Below are 15,814 nucleotides of genomic sequence, written 5' to 3' on the forward strand. Positions count from 1 at the left end.
AAGACACTTAGTCTACACACTCGCTCCCTTATCTCATCGCCCTCTCTCCACCAACCCTCTAGCTCTGTTCAGAACGCACCAAGGTTTGTGCTTGGCTTTACAAACGCCGCATTCGCCAGCTGTCGTGCTTCATCTTCCTCGCCCACATCAACCTTTCTCCAGAACATTGCGGTACAGAACTCCGCCATGGCGCACTCACATCCTTTCTCCTCACTACCTTACGAGATTGTCTCTCAAATCTGTCAGCACCCTCATCTGGATAAGGATGATCGGGCCGCTCTCCGCCTCACTTGCAAGTCCTTTGGAATTCACGACGCAGCGACTGTATCAATTGGCAAATACTTCGAGGATACCAAAGTCCTATTTACCAAGCACAGCTTCGAGACGCTTGTCAAGATCTGCAAACATCCAGTCTTCAGTCGCTGTATCAAAAGCGTCAAGCTGTCTTCAATCCGCTGCAACAATGATGAAAGACTTCAGACGACCACAAATTTACTCCAAATGGAAGCCTCACGTAGCGATCAGCCGGTAGGAGTTGACTCCCGACTGCAAGCTTTGGACAACATTTCGGCTCGCATTCATTCCTACTCTGTACGCAACCGGTGCGAGAGTGATCGTTTTCGCAGCAGCAAGCCCGTTGAGCTTCTGACCATAGCTCTGAAGTGCTTGTCCCAGTCGGGCAATCGCATTGCTCTCGGCATCGCTGTCGACGAGACCAACGGTCTGGGATGTGGAAGAGTCCTACGCGCGAAAAACATTTTCAGCAGTCTGTGGTACAATGCAATCTACAGTACACTCGAGATCCTCGCTACCGCGATTTCCGATAGCAGCTACCCGTTTGGCAAGCTCATCATTGACGCCAGAGCCATGGACATTTTTGACTTCTCGTTGCCTCGTCGAAGAACCGTTGAGCCAGCCGCACTTAAGATGTTTACGCACGTCAAGGCATTGGACCTTCAAGCCTTTTGTTTCTGTCAGTGGAACTCGGACCACAATCTTGCCAGCCTTGTGGCGGAAGTCTTTTCCAAACCCACGCAAATCAAGGTGCTTCGCGTGTTAGGCGCTGATACTTCAGACTGGAAGTGGTCGACTCACAATCCGAGTAGTCTGCGATGCATTTCTTCCGTCTCTTCGCTGTTCCTCGAAAGTCTCTCTCTCACCAGGATTGAGATTACAGCGTCGGTGCTTCGATCACTCCTGGTTAGAGTGCAACAGACACTTCGCTACTTGAATATCGACAAGTGCCTGACAAGAAATGACACATTGCTGCCTGTCATTGTCTTCATCAAGGACCATCTTGGAGAGCTTGATGAGTTGCACATTACGGATATATCGGTAATGTCTAAACTTGAGGATATTTTCGCCTTATATGACGACGATCATTGGGGGCCAAAGGATAAATACGAGAGCGAGCTCCTTGCGTGTATCAATGCGTATGGTCAGCGAAACATACAATCAAGCTTGGCCGGGGTACTCTTGGGCTACAAAAGTCGTCCGGTCACCACGCCATCGTCCTAGTGCGATCAAAGATGGAGAATGGGAAGGCAGACGCAGGCAGATGGTATGACAAATGGCCAGAACCCAGATTTGCTGGTTATGAGGTTTCAAAAGAAAAATGCAATACTGTGTCTACTGAATTCTTACTTAGACAAGTCTTTTAAGTCTTCGTGGATATGTGCATAGAGCATGGTAGCTCTGAAGACATCACGCTTTGTTCAATCCAACTCAATATTCGGTTGTTGTTTCAATATTCGGTTGTTGTTTCTGTCGTTTGAGTATGTTAACAGCCGAGTCCGACTATCTTTCTGCCGGTGAAAGACTTCGCATTGACTGCGTGTAGCATTACTTCTCACTACTTCTACTCACTGTGAACCATCTAAACGCTCTGTGAAATAAGACACGCACGCTCACCTTTGGTTGACCGCGCTCATTTCGCACTTCAACAGTCGCACCACGACTCATTTCACACGCGACTTGATCGCACTCCTTGTTCAAGCTTTCAACACAATGCAAAAGCTCCTTGGCTCTCTTCAAACCTTGACATCAGTTCATCATAGTCATCGCTCAAGGCACGCGCTTCACGACGACTCATTTCTGGCTTTAGACTAACATCATCGCAGGCACAACAATCAAACCCCGTCGAAAAGCTCTTCAGTCATTTTCATTGAACTGCACTTCACAACTTCCGCTTTCATTGTCTCAAAACAATCCATTCCGCCCTCACTCGAAAGACAAGTGCAACGCCTCTTCTTTCTCAACAACCATCATCGCACAACAACTTTACCCCTACGAACCTTGATGACAACTCATCACAATCAACAACGAGGTTCGCATTAACTCATTTTCACGCTCTCTCTGGCCAAGCACTGACATCCTTCCAGACACAACGATCATGGCGCCAGCTTCGTTCTCTTCACTACCTCCAGAGCTGATCTCTAAGATCTGCAGCGATCCCGATCTCATGAAGAAAGATCTCGTCGCTTTGCGTCTCACCAGCAAAGCTCAAGGCATTCACGCATCGGCTACACAGACTTTCGGCAAACGCTACTTTACTGGGGTCTCACTCCTCTACACCGAGTACAGCCTGGAGACTTTTGTCAAAGTCTGTGGTCATCCTATCTTCGGGCCTGGTATCCGCAGAGTCGAGCTCTCGTGCACTCATTTTGACGTGGATGCCTTCAATTTATACTTAAAGGACTTGGTAGACTGCGACTATACGCGAAAAGAAATCTATCATCAAATACACCTTCTTGACGCGAGATGTGATGCTGAGAAATCTTTCAAAGTCTCTGATGCAAGAGCCCTGCTAGAGAAGGCATTCACGCACCTCAAAAAGTCGGACCACAGCTTGACAATTGCCCTCTCGACAGGCGAGTACACATCAATTGGTCGTAGTCGGATCTTCGCGCCAGATCTAGACAGTGAACACTTCTATGCAGACGTACCTTTCTCCCTAGACCTTCTCCTGGGGTCAGCAAGGCAAAGTGGCTGCAAGGTATCCGAACTCGACATCGCAGTCGCTGCACGCCGATTTTTCCACAATAGCCACAATGACAGCTCTTATCACGTATCGGATCTTATGGACTCAATTTCGAACCTTTCGCTCGAGCTGTGTTTTGTCAACGACTACGAAGATGACGAGCCTCGGGACTTTACACTGTGGATGGGAGACTTGCTATCATACGGCACCGACATCAAAAGTCTGGATCTCTCTTTGATGATCTTCGAGGATAACGATGAGAGAAAGTTCGAACCTTTCATTCAGATCATCTCGCGCTAACCTCTTGAAGTGCTTCGCCTGCAAGACTTGTACATGAGCCAAAAGGCCATGACTGGTCTCGTGGAGAGTTTGGGATCATCATTACGTCGTCTAACCATTGGCTGCTGTGACGTGATTGGATCTTGGAGAGAGGTCTTGGTCTCAATTCAGCAAAACTCCTCTTCTCTTGACTACCTCCAAATCTATGACGGTAGAATACCTTGGTTGAGAAAAGGGGAGAGGTACGAAGGTACCGCGGCTGTCCAGTCGGGCCTGGAGAAGATGCTGCAAGTAGAGCAAGACGCACCGGCAGCTGAGATGGGTTCTGACGATGAGAACGATGATGACTGAACGCTTCATTACAACGAGGGAGCATACAGGCTTGTCGAAGGGTGGTTTGAGACGAGAGAAGCAGAGTGACGGCAAGCGACGTGAGTACGGAAGAGCAAGACGATGACTTGACACATCAGCTACTAGCTTAGCTCTCGAAAAGAACGACGACTTGCGTATTGTATACCGCATCTGCCTGGAAGATTCATTGCCGAACAATGAGCTTATGTTGACTCTGCTCGGTCGAGCATGCAGGGAGCTCGTAAGCTCCTGCCACGAGCATGAAGACGAGGAACATTCTCCTCTATATACGCTACAGCCTGAAGACTGTTATCGAGATCTGTCAGCGCCCCATCTTTGGTCCCTCCGTCTACGAAGTGCAGTCCTCATGTGCTCGATTCCGCAAAGCCACATTCGCAAAAGTTGTAGAGAACATACTAGAGGATTACGAAAATTGACACGATTTTGTGCACAGCGTTCAGAGATTCTCGAAGTGATGCGATGTTGAGCAGTCTCTTCTCACAACAACGTGGAGACCTTGCTCGATCAAGCATTCGTCGAGGTTGCAGAGTCGTCTCACGACATAATCTTCTTCGTATCTACAAACGAGCGAACCTCATTCAGATCAAGCAAGTCTCATGATCTAAAACTGGCCTTGCAGTACTGGCACGCAGACCTTTACCAGCCAAGATTCTGCTCCTCTACATGCCATACATGCCATACAGCCTGAAAACTTTTGTCCAAATCTGTTAGAATTCTGACTTCGGTCCTCCATTCGCGATCTTAAGTTCTCATGTGTACGCTTCCATGAAGAAGCTTTCGCGGAGATTGTAGGGAGTATGCTGGAGGAGTACGATGACTGCCATGACTTTATATAAGGTGTCCAGAGACTTTGTGAGAGATGTGATGCTGAGCAATTTATTCAGGGGGATGCAGAAGCCCGGCTCGATTAAGCCTTCGTTAGGTTTGCTGACTAGATTGTTATGTTACCTTGTCGATTTCTACAGATGAGCGAGGCTTACTTGGATGGAGCAAATTCTTTTGTCGAGAATTTGCCGTCAGATACCAGCACGCAGACATACTATTGACTTCAAATCTTCTCTTACGAGTAGCTATCAGAAGCGATTGCAAGATAGATGAATCATAGATGCTCGGGGATGGGTGTCTCTCTGCGAAGCTTACCCCTGTTCGAAGTATATTGTGCATTCTCACAACCACGATTTGATGGTCTTTGACAAGCGGAGAGTGAGACAAATCTTGATGTAGTGTGTTGGGATTTTTCGAGACGCTAAAGAAACATCTTTGGTGTCAAGTGAAAGTGTGAGGTGAGGTTGGATTGGTCGTCGCAAGACCTCGCCGCATGCGTGGCCATGGTTCTCTCAGAAAATGGCTAGGAGAGATCCGTCATTGCTTCATACAGATTGTGCAGTTCATACAACGCCTCAAATTGACCACTATCAGCGTGATAGATCATGAGAGGTTGCTACATGGATGGGCAGATATTCTGAAAAATGAAGTTAGCAGGCACACCCTGGCCACAGTTTTAGATCTTGAAACTTCGCTTAATCGATATGCAAGCATGACCTCTGTCGCAAACACTTCCACTTTGATAGGCTTTCAACGATGTGTTTGGCCAGAGCCATGTGGAGTTTCTTCCTGCACTACTCCTGCGTGTGATGTTGGACGCGGACCGTGACCCACAGCGGCGGTGTCGACGGCGTCGGGGGAGCTGCCGGCTTCATCGGCGACTGCATCTGTCGGGCCCTCGAAGACATTTCATGCATATTAAACGTTTCCCTTACGTGCATTTTGCATGAGCGACGACATGCCACAAGCATGGCTTGCCCGACGGTCCTGCTCTCATGATTCGCCTGGATTTCGAAACATGAGACCGGCAAATCGCAAGGAGAACGAGACTTCCCTGTAAGCGTTGTCTGGTGGCTTTGAGCCTCTTCCTCATGCTTGATCTCGGAAGGAAAGAGCAAACAGCTCGTCCTCGCTTGATCGAGCCTGCATTCAACCAGGACATACCTGCGGTGATCGCCACCTGTCCGATTGATCGCCGTCTCTGATATTGCGATGACATGGCCGTCGGGCACCCAGAACCCAGATGAATAAAGTGATCACGAATTTAGCAACTTGACAATCCCAAGCTCTTCAAACGGCCACGAGGATATTGGACAACCACGTTTTGTCGCTTGATGTGGCTGGGACCTCAATCTTGCATGAGACGCCAGCCGAATCGGCGCCATCGTGTCAGACCAGAGGAGAGCGAGAGAGAAGCTGGCGCACGATCTCATCCCGCCCATAGTCTCAAAGAGGGGAGAGCGGAGACTTTGGTTGAATGGACGAGGACACTACAACGCACTTATACTGCTGGTCTTATGCCCTACTCTCCACTTGAAGCGCGTACCATGTAGGGCTTGACAATGAGATGTGCTTGGACCAACCATCAGTCTCGTGTCTACATGCCTCATGGCCAGCAAGATCCATCACCACTGCAGTCTCATGCAGCTATAGCTAAGGTTACAGTTACAGCCACACAGCTGTCAAAATCCACAATGATGGGACGGATCGGATGGCTTCCCCTTGACCTCTTGCGCAATGCCGATCTGAGCAGAGCAAGGCGTCATATTACCGGCCATAAGCAGAGACCTCGTCTTGACATGCACGTCCATCCTAAAACACCACTGAAGTATTGCAAGCTTTTCGGACCACGAGATCTCAATCTACAACAAGGACCGATTGAATGACAACGGGCCTTGTCTTTTCCGCATTGCCACTGCCATCGCCGTTTCTGATGTCCATTTTTGTCATCACTCGCATGACCTGCCACATCTTTACTTTCGTGGTCCCCTAGATCCCCACACACCTTTAGTCATGAGACTATTTCTTGATGCAACAGCAACGTGCATGGAGTACGCATACTCAACTGAGTCAGGCCCCCAAGTGGTCCTTACCATGTGCTCGATGCCAGGAACGGTCTCTGCTATATGAAGTACGCTGCACTCATTGGCCAATCAGGATTCATCGCCCGCACGATCGTTGGCTAGCCCCTTCACTTGCACCATATCCATTGTATTTGACTTTCGCAGATGGACTTCTTCGTTTCTTGATGGCACCATGAATCTCGGTCGAGAGCGGGTATGTTCTTGTTGAAGAACGAATGGTCACTACTTGTGTGCTACGATCCGCTCTTGTATCGACTACAACTTCGCTACAAGCCGCCTTTTCTGTCTACAATCTCGGACACGATATTAGTGCAGGGCAAATCACCATTGATAACTTGACGTTACTCGATTGCCGGCCACCATCCGCGGCAAGCCACGTCGTACATCGTAGGGAAAAGATCCCGACCTAAAACATTTCACCATAAAGCCAGCCCTCCAGGCCTTGGAGGAACCCCATTCTGGATGTCACTTCTTTTTTTCATGGATCCCAATGCGGTAGCAGCAATTGGAAAGTCATCGCTGGTTCTCAAGAATGCAGCGTTGGCTTTCATACCCATCACATCTGTAGCGCTGTCGTTGCGCTTGTATGTGAGGATATCCATCGTTAAGGGGTTCGGACTTGATGATCTGTTCTTGATAGGTGCACAGGTCGGTCTCATGAACATCTCAGTCTGGGCCTGTGCTGACTTGATAATCTAGATCTGGTTCTTAGTATTCTGTGGATATGCGATCAAGTTGATCAATTATGAACATGATCCGAATTTGAAGGCAGCCATAGAAGAGAGCGTAAAAACTGCGATGGTAGCCATTGGGAAGCTTTATACAGTAAGGTAGCCTGAGACTCAGCAGCCTTTGACGATTGCTAACACGCTCACAGGATTCTGTCTTCTTCACTCTTTTCTATGTCTTGAGTGTCATTTTCCTCAAAATCTCGCTCGCGTTCTTCTACCTCCGAATCATCGTTCAACGATGGCAAAAGATTGTCATCTGCATTGCTGCTACAACCATGACTCTTTATGGCCTTGCATACGCATTCCTTTATTTGTTCCGTTGTGGTCCAAATGTCACCCGGCAGCTCGTTTACTGGGCAGAAGGCAAATGCATACCAGACCACACGTTGCTGGTCATGACATATGTCTTTGGAAGCCTGGATACATTGACAGACTTCATTTACGCCTTCCTTCCGATATACATCTTGTGGAACTCAAACATGCCGTTGGGGATGAAACTTACTGCAGGATTTCTACTCTGCATGGGCTCCGTCAGCTCCATCTGCGCCTTGATTCGCGTCGCCACACTGTCGAACCTGAAGTTCGACATGGCCTTCTTCAAGCAAGCAGTACAGACTGGTCTCTGGAGCATCATCGAGCCGGGTCTCGCGATCGTAGCCACATCACTAGCAGCATGCAGACCACTCTGGAGAAAAGTGTTCGAAGATACGAGCACAGGATCTTTCATCAAGCACACCTTCATGTTCAAATGGACGGGATCGAAAAAGAGTGGTGTCTCATCAAGCAGTGGACGATCCATCGAGAAGCCCATCACAATCGGACGAGCCAACGGACGCACCAACGGACTTGGCTTTGTCGAGCGAGCCGAAGCCAACAAAGGATTCAAAAAGTTCAACGATGATGAGTATGGTGTCTCGATGGCTAGTGTGGCAGTTGGGGACGAGTCAGAACACGAATTACAAGATCTTGGCAGGTTGGAAGCCCAGGCTGAGTTCCTGGAGGATGACGAGAATGACAGAAGGTCGCTGGTGAGGACATCTAGACCACCGTATGAGCACCGAGAGAGTAGGTCTAACAGTGCGCATCGGCAGAGCAAGTCGAAGATATTCAAGACGAGAGATGTGCGGGTGGATATAAGATCTGCTCCATGATTGATCTTAGACAGACATAACATAGTGTGTTTCTTTTGTTTTCAAACGTTACGATAAGGCTTTTCAGATTAGATATTCTAAGTTGCGCAAGCAATTCTTCAAGACAGTCATTACTGTATTTCATTACCGTTAAGATGTCATCATGTTGTGTGAAGAATTGCTGACCAAAAGCTTCAAAGACAGCCGGAGAGCGGGAGTCCAAACGCACGGGGCACACCAACTCTTGGCACTAGCAACAGCGACCTCTCTCGCATATCACCGCCAAAGCCGCGCGCGCAATCGGAACCTCAGGCCAATTACACACACCACACACCTCGTCACAATGCTGCCAGCACGCCTTGCCCGCAACTGCCTACGCAGCTGCTGCGGCACCCACACCGCCGTCGCCCGCACCTTCACCAGCACCTCTTTCGTCCGCAGCGCCGACAACCCCGTCCCAGCCAACGACCCCAAGAACCGTTCTACACCCTCGCCCGTCAGCAGCACCAATGCCATGCCCTTGAGCAGCGAAGGCAACATGGACAAGCCATTGCAAGAGTCTGTTGCCGAGGGAGAGGAGCGCAGAGTCATGCAAGCGCCCAACAGAGAAGGTGTTTGGAGCCGTAGCCAGCAGCCCAGAGAGAAAGCTATGGTTGGACCGAGATTCGAGCAGATGATCATGTACGATCAGGTAAGTTGTAGCCAAGACAAAAGGAGGGGAATTGGGATGATTGGATTGGGTGAGAAGATACACGAGATCATGAGGCAGTGTTGGAGGATGATGCAAAGAAGAGAAGAAGGAAATGTGCTGATATGGATACACAAACACAGCCTCGCCCTATGGCAGCCATCGAGCTCATCCACAAGCAACCCGTCAACTGGGTCAAGGAACGCACCGTCAAGTGCGACGGCGGCGGCGGTCCCCTCGGCCACCCTCGCATCTTCATCAACGTCGACAGACCCCAAATATGCTGGTGCACCTACTGCGGTCTTCCTTACGTACGTCCCACATCAGCTCTCTCCCTCAAAACTGTAAATCATTCTAACATGTGTGTGCAAACAGGCCAAGGAGTCCAACCGCAAGATGCTCGAGTCTCTTCCTTCGACTTCGTACCCTCTTGAGCCTACCGGTCATGAGGCAGAGGTCCCCAAGGGATACCAGAGCAACACTGGAAAGCCTTTGGAACAGCGATAAATGTGCCCCTTCTTTGGGTGCTTTTCCATAAATTGTTCTCTTTTAGCCTTTTTCTTCCCGTCTGTTGAAGTGTATATAAAACCTCAACCATGAAATCTACATCATTACACCAAAAACTCAAAGGACAGAGAATGTGCAACGATTGGCAATCAAAGACTAAGAAAGAAGGATTGAAAGTGGGCAGTTTATCTTCTTGGTGAAGCAGCGCGTATCATCAGGGCATGTTCATTTCCATCCAACATCCCAACTTCAAGAATCAGAAACCTCTATTCAAGGACGCGCCTTACAATCTCTCTCTTTCTTCCACAAGTCAAGCCTTCTCGCCCTGAATAGTAGCAACAACCTTCCTCTGATGCTTACTAGCCCTAAACTCCAAAAACCACACTCCCTGCCAAGTTCCCGTGTTCAATTTGCCGTTTGTGATGGGGATAGAGACCGAAGCACCGATTAATGCAGACTTGATGTGTGCAGGCATATCATCGAGTCCTTCTGCAGAGTGGCGGTAGAGGTTTCCTTTGCGGTCTTCTGGGGCGATGCGGTCGAGGGCGTCGGACATGTCGTCGCTGGGTTGGGGCGTTAGTGAGGGAAGGCAAGTAGGAGGAGAGGGAAGGGAAGGCAAAGGAAAAGCATACCGAACATCCTCATCCCAGTTCTCGTTCAAACTCAATGCGCAACTGGTGTGCTGCACAAACAGCTGTAGGATACCGACTTTGTAGTCTTTGATCTCTGGCACTTTTTCGTACACGGTGTCGGTGATGAGGTAACTGCCTCTGCTCTTTGCGGGCAGGGTAAACTGTTTTTGCGTCCAGGACATGGTTGCTTGCTGTGTGATTGAAGATGGCGAAGGTGGGGTGGTGGTGGTGCTTGACCAAGGCAGTAAGCTGCAAGAGTAGGATAGCAGAGTCAGAGGTGAGTAGAGGATAGGTCCGATGAGAGCAGGAAAAAAGGCGAGGATGAAGATTCCAAGGATCAAAGGTAGGTGGTATGCGTTTGTCGCGTGTGTGGTGTTGGTGTTTGGCATTTGAGAAAGAGAGTTGAAAGATTGCGGGTCGAGCACCGACGTCATCTTGAGGGTCTCTTTTTTGGAGCTGAAGCTCAGGACGTCGGTTGCTGGCTGCTCCTCACACTTGCTTCATCATACCACAAAATCACTATGCTGAAATTGGATATTGGAAAAACACGATAGAACTCAATTTCTCTATTAGCAAAGCAGCAATGAAGGTGCTGTGTGCGTCCAACTTAGACTGTATTGTTACAGATGAAAATGCAGCTGCCCTGTGAGTGGTTCTAAGCAGAAGGGAAAGGGCAGCCAGTAAGCGAAAAGCAGCAACAGAAAAGCAGAAAGGTCTTGGAAATCTCGCCTCCTCCGTCTAGCGAACCCCACTGGTCGAGTAGTGGTATGTTTTGTCTCTCTTCATTGTCCATCCTCATCATCCACAATTCACGAAAGAAAGAACCATACCGCCGTGAAGACTGCTTAAGCGCGGATTCAAGAGCGATGGCTGTACCATCACTTCTTAGCCTTCTCCTTCTCACGCACAAAGTACGCATTGCCATATCTAGGATCGACCTTCCACTTGCCAGGCTGCAGATCCTCCTCAATAGTGCGGAAAGTGCGCAAAGTGTTGGAGTCATCAGGCTCAATGACCCAGAACAGCTGGTCGGGAGAAGCTGCCTTGGGAACCATTTCGTTGGGCTTGTAGACACCTTCCTTATGTGCAATCTTGGCATTGTCTTCGTCGACTTGCTTCTTGGTGCGGCCAACCCAGATGCGATCGGTCTTGGGCTTGGGAGAGGATGTGCTGGCGGTTTCGGTATGGACGGGGACTGGGTAGTTTGGCATGGCGTAGGCGACTGGGATGGCGGTGGCGGGCATGCCATAGGTAAATGCGCCGTAAGCCATGGCGGGCATGTTGGGTTTAGGCGCAGACTGGGTAGGTGCGGCTTCCTCGATGGTAGGAGGCTCGGAGGCAGGGCGGACAGACTTCTCGTGCACGCGCTCACGAACGTAGTGACGATAGTGAGATGCTTCCTGCTTGGAGTGTACCGAAGCAACAGCTGTGGGTGGAGCAGGCGCGGGAGCTGGAGGTGCGGCCATGGCTGCGAATGTCTGAGGTGGATACATGTAAGTGTAGCCAGGCTGAGGGTAAAGTGCGTATGCAACAGGCTGCGATGATCAAAGGTCAAATTGAGCAAAAGATCTCTAGTGGGTCAACTCACAACAGCGTCTTGAGGGCCAGGCTCTCTCATAGCAACGTAACGGTAAGCATTGTCTTGGTCAGACACGGCGCTCTGACTGTGAGTAGTCGAACGATTAGAGATGGACGACTTGGGAGCAATGGTCTCAGTAGGAACTGGGACACATTCACGCCTCTTGCACCACTCCTCATAGCTGAACCCACCGACTTCCTCCATCTTGCGAGAAGGTTTGATGGGAACAGCAAGAAGAATTGGAGGCGGGCAAGTACGGTGAGGGTCAGCGGGAAGTGAGTGTTTGTGCTGACAGTGGCAGCTTTTGTGAACGGCTCTCTTATCCTCGATACGCGGCGCGTCTTCGCTATAACGCCGGTGATGGCGTCGGTGACGTCTGTGCTCGTCGTGATGGTCAAGAGCCTTGGGATGAGGATGGTGATGCGAATGGTGCCGAGAGTTATGGTGACGGTGGTGAGAGCTCGAGCGATAACGTGTAACCCTTGCAGGCGAAGCAGAACGCGCTGGCTCGGTCACCGAGCTCACACTGCTTGCCTGGCTCGCTCGGCCCCAGATCCAGTTGCTGGTTTTCTCTTTGGTCACGGTCCGTTTGACAAGGATTTGTGGGAAGTCCGACTTTGGCTCTAACACCGAGTAGGGCGTAGGCGATGCGCCTCTATAATGTACAAAGTGGTGGCGTCCCATAGTTGATTCAAGTGCTGATACAGGTCTTGATACAGATGCTTGAGGTAGAGAGAACTGTATGCACAACATAGAACTAAGCTAATAATGTCGTCCACTGCACCCAAACATGAGTTGTACGGAAAATCGACATTTCCTGGGCAACGAGCATCCGAGATGTGACCTCCTCAGGACCTGACTCGGATCCATGCAAGGTACTTTTGCTGCATTTCCTTCATGTATGTCATCAAGCATCCGGATTATGGAGACTTGGATTATCAGTTCTGCGACCACAAAAGCAACATTATCTATGCCAATCGATTTCAGTCTACTCCATCTTCCAGCCACATCGTCACCTACACTATAATTCGTGAACGCTCACATATCATCGACTTCTTTCCGCAAAGAGGTAGAGATGGTCATTGCCCGAAGCAAACGATTGCATTAAGAAGTATGGGATATCTTTGTAGAGCGATAAGAAGACCACAAACGAGACTGCTGGTACAGATAGGACTTTTTCCCAACTTTTGTGAACTGTGAACAAGGGAATGGTGGAACGCTGGCTTTGGAACATGACAAAGGAAATTGAGGGCAGACAATACACAGCCTTATTTGCTGCGGTCAATGATGGGTCCACCTCTGCCTTCTTCTCTTTCCTTCCTGGCGACCTGATTAAGGAGACTGCCGGAGATGTACTTACCCTCTTCAGAGACATCCACCAAGGGCTCTCGTGCGTTTCTGTTGCCGCTCGCCACACCTCTACCAACAGAAGGTTTACCATCGTAGCCACTGCGAGAATTGTTCAGAAGACCACGACCCGTGAAAGCATCGTCTGTCGAATCATGCCCGGGTCTATGGGCCAATGACCTTTGGCGACTGACTCCTGCACTAGCTGCTATAGGGCCACTGCCTCGGTTACCACGCCAATCTTGAGAAGATGGTATTTGATATGGCTGATCAGGGCTCGTTGCATTGTCAATTAACCCTCCAGGTCCAACTTGGTCGGGATGGACACCTCTGCCCTTTCTTGCATGCTGAGGTGGTGGCTGGTAGGTAGGAGTCAGATCAAGCAGTGGCTTCGGCGGATCCCTTGCGCGAGTCGATCCAGATCGCTTTAACCCGTCATCAGCTGCCATGAGACGCTCACGAGTAGATGGACGATGCCTGAGGTCAGTGCCATGACCTTCGGTACGCCTTGTAGAGCCCGTTCGCTTGACAGAGCCCTGACGGGTCAACGTTTCTGCTTGATTACCGCTTAGTAGAGATGGACCTGTAACCCATGGATTTTTTGCTGCGGCTTCTCGTTCTGCGGCAGCCTTCTGGCGAGTAGAGTAGCTTCTGCCGAGCAATCCATCTCCTGAGAATGCTTCTCTTTCTGCAGAATCTTGATCGACAGAAGCTCTTCTGTTTCCTGCCAATCTGCCAAGAGGTTCATCATCCGCCAGTTTCTCCTGTTGGGATAGAACGGAGGGATGACTTGATCGCTCTCGCACTGAAGGCTTTCGCGCAGGAGCACCGGAAGCAGTGTCTTGACCCCTTGATGAAGAGGGTCTCTCAAACTTGTCAAGATCCATAAGTGGCTTGTAGCTGCCTAATTGGTAGTGAGCATCCATCGATCCAGTCGAAGGTTGGTGGGCGTGAGAGGACTGTTTTGTCGCTTTGCTAGATGATCGACCCAGTCCAGAAGCCGCCTTCTTCTTGCCCTCATCCTTGGCATGGTGCAGATACCAACTGCGCCAGCCCTGCACGGCATCATAGAAGCTAGTGGCAAGAGTCTCGTCTGACGTACAGAAGAAATGGACATAGACTGACTTGGAGTCTTGTTGGAATATGTTAGACTTTTGTTGGCTCTTTACGGCGTAGCAGATCTTCTTAGGAGGTTTCAACATCTTGGCCGTGAATCTAGCTGTGGGGTTGTAGATATCAAAGTCGGTGAGATGACCAATGTTGGTGGTCTCGGCCTCTTTGTCAGGCTTTGCCGCGACGAGTTGACCATCTTGACGAATGGTGATCAGACGCTTGTTCCACGTGCCCGGCTTATGGGAATGTTGCATCAGGAATGAGCAATCTCTTGGTTTCTCTCGAGGGACGTTGGCCAGACTCAGGTTGCTTGGATTGCTTGTCAAGACGCGACCAGGGACAATCTGCAACGTGTTGGAGCGATCTTCGTCCCAGGAGTTCATGACGTCGAACACATATTCGTAGCGTCTGAGTGGTCGTGTCACGTCCACTTTTGACGTAAATTTCTCGAGAAGGACGTCTGTCTTGAGATCAATTGGTTCAGACAAACAATTAGCGGCTGATGCTATCAGATCTGCAGCAGAAGTTGTAGGTCCGACAGGCAGATTGAAAGGCTTTCCGTTACACTCGATACGGACATTCTAAACATTCGTTAGTCGGTCGTCGACACACCAGCCTGATATTGCTCACTCTGCTTCCTTCTTGTGCGCCATTGAGTGCTGATATGGGTGCATCTGTCATGGGTACTATGCCACGACCTCCTGGTCTGATACCTGTAGGGCCATCCGACTGACTAACGGCAGGCCGTGAGTTGAGTGGTTTGGCAGCAGCATTTCGAGTTGAATTTTTATTCTTCTTCTTGCGACCGAAGATTCCAAAACAGCCAGCTGTTTCTTCAGCCGAAACTTCACCCTCTTCCTGATCGGGTATGAAGTTCTCGACTTTGGCGCGAATTTGTGTAGGAGCCTGTGCTCTTGCCCTGGCCATAAAATCTTCTCTCGGAGGAGATTTTGACTGTTCCAGGCTCTTGTGTTGCGATCGCGTGCTTCCGTAGCCGTCGTCTCCAGAATCGAGAGCGCCAGCTTCTACGTCGCGTGATCCGTCTCTACCACGGCTACCACGAGTAGAGCGACTTCTAGTCGGGAAGATGGGGGCATCGTTGGTAGGTTCGGAGTGAGGTTGTTCTTGAGCATGAGGAGCACCGGGGCGTGTTTTGTGGTAGCGAGACCTGCTTCTACCTATGCCTTCGTCGGCTGTTGTTTGCGGTGTAGATGTGACTGGGGCCTTTCGTTGTGAGCGGTAGCGCGCGGGCTTTCCATCCTGAGGTTCGGCCATGTCGCGTGTCCCGTCGCTGTGTTGTGAATTGGATGTTTTTGTATGGATTGTTTTCTGGCGATTGCGTCACATGCAGGAACCAACGGGCCAGAAGAGTCGATTTGATGCGTTGCCGCGGACCAGGGTCAATGGATGAAAAGCAATGTTAGAATAAAAGTGTCGCTGGCCTGCTGCGACTCTGACGAGGTAAAATTTGGCGTGTCTATGAATGTCTGAGAGGTGTCTAATAATAATAACACCAAAGGGGGGGTATGTTTGGGAAATGAATTTCG

The 15,814-nt window shown here is 49.9% G+C and overlaps 7 protein-coding genes across 7 annotated transcripts; 4 read left to right on the forward strand and 3 right to left on the reverse strand.

The window, feature by feature from the left end:
* Window positions 1-186: 186 nt before the first annotated feature.
* On the forward strand, window positions 187-1,518 carry M437DRAFT_86076 (uncharacterized protein; the record flags this gene model as incomplete). Its single annotated transcript, XM_041028393.1, has 1 exon — window positions 187-1,518. One exon carries the CDS (start codon window positions 187-189, stop codon window positions 1,516-1,518), a length of 1,332 nt encoding a protein of 443 aa, XP_040878203.1.
* An 874-nt stretch (window positions 1,519-2,392) lies between these two features.
* On the forward strand, window positions 2,393-3,610 carry M437DRAFT_67558 (uncharacterized protein; the record flags this gene model as incomplete). Its single annotated transcript, XM_041024962.1, has 2 exons — window positions 2,393-3,200; window positions 3,291-3,610. 2 exons carry the CDS (start codon window positions 2,393-2,395, stop codon window positions 3,608-3,610), a joined length of 1,128 nt encoding a protein of 375 aa, XP_040878204.1.
* Window positions 3,611-7,077: 3,467 nt separating this feature from the next.
* Window positions 7,078-7,963, forward strand: M437DRAFT_21844 (uncharacterized protein; the record flags this gene model as incomplete). The annotated part of the gene is made up of 3 exons (XM_041019028.1): window positions 7,078-7,188; window positions 7,240-7,365; window positions 7,418-7,963. Coding segments are annotated over 3 exons (783 nt in total), but the record flags the coding sequence as incomplete, so codon positions are not given.
* Window positions 7,964-8,744: 781 nt separating this feature from the next.
* Window positions 8,745-9,596, forward strand: M437DRAFT_76743 (NADH-ubiquinone oxidoreductase; the record flags this gene model as incomplete). Its single annotated transcript, XM_041026677.1, has 3 exons — window positions 8,745-9,092; window positions 9,233-9,400; window positions 9,465-9,596. 3 exons carry the CDS (start codon window positions 8,745-8,747, stop codon window positions 9,594-9,596), a joined length of 648 nt encoding a protein of 215 aa, XP_040878206.1.
* Window positions 9,597-9,906: 310 nt separating this feature from the next.
* On the reverse strand, window positions 9,907-10,410 carry M437DRAFT_67560 (UPF0047 domain protein; the record flags this gene model as incomplete). Its single annotated transcript, XM_041024963.1, has 2 exons — window positions 9,907-10,159; window positions 10,229-10,410. The coding sequence occupies 2 exons, from the start codon at window positions 10,408-10,410 to the stop codon at window positions 9,907-9,909; spliced, it is 435 nt and encodes a 144-aa protein (XP_040878207.1).
* A 696-nt stretch (window positions 10,411-11,106) lies between these two features.
* M437DRAFT_52749 (uncharacterized protein) lies at window positions 11,107-12,011 on the reverse strand (the record flags this gene model as incomplete). Its single annotated transcript, XM_041022407.1, has 2 exons — window positions 11,107-11,763; window positions 11,817-12,011. The coding sequence occupies 2 exons, from the start codon at window positions 12,009-12,011 to the stop codon at window positions 11,107-11,109; spliced, it is 852 nt and encodes a 283-aa protein (XP_040878208.1).
* Window positions 12,012-13,075: 1,064 nt separating this feature from the next.
* Window positions 13,076-15,542, reverse strand: M437DRAFT_52764 (uncharacterized protein; the record flags this gene model as incomplete). Its single annotated transcript, XM_041022412.1, has 2 exons — window positions 13,076-14,848; window positions 14,898-15,542. The coding sequence occupies 2 exons, from the start codon at window positions 15,540-15,542 to the stop codon at window positions 13,076-13,078; spliced, it is 2,418 nt and encodes an 805-aa protein (XP_040878209.1).
* Between the last annotated feature and the right edge of the window lie 272 nt (window positions 15,543-15,814).

The sequence above is a fragment of the Aureobasidium melanogenum genome, assembly GCF_000721775.1.
Source record: "Aureobasidium melanogenum CBS 110374 unplaced genomic scaffold scaffold_16, whole genome shotgun sequence".
Classification (NCBI taxonomy): Eukaryota; Fungi; Ascomycota; class Dothideomycetes; order Dothideales; family Saccotheciaceae; genus Aureobasidium; species Aureobasidium melanogenum.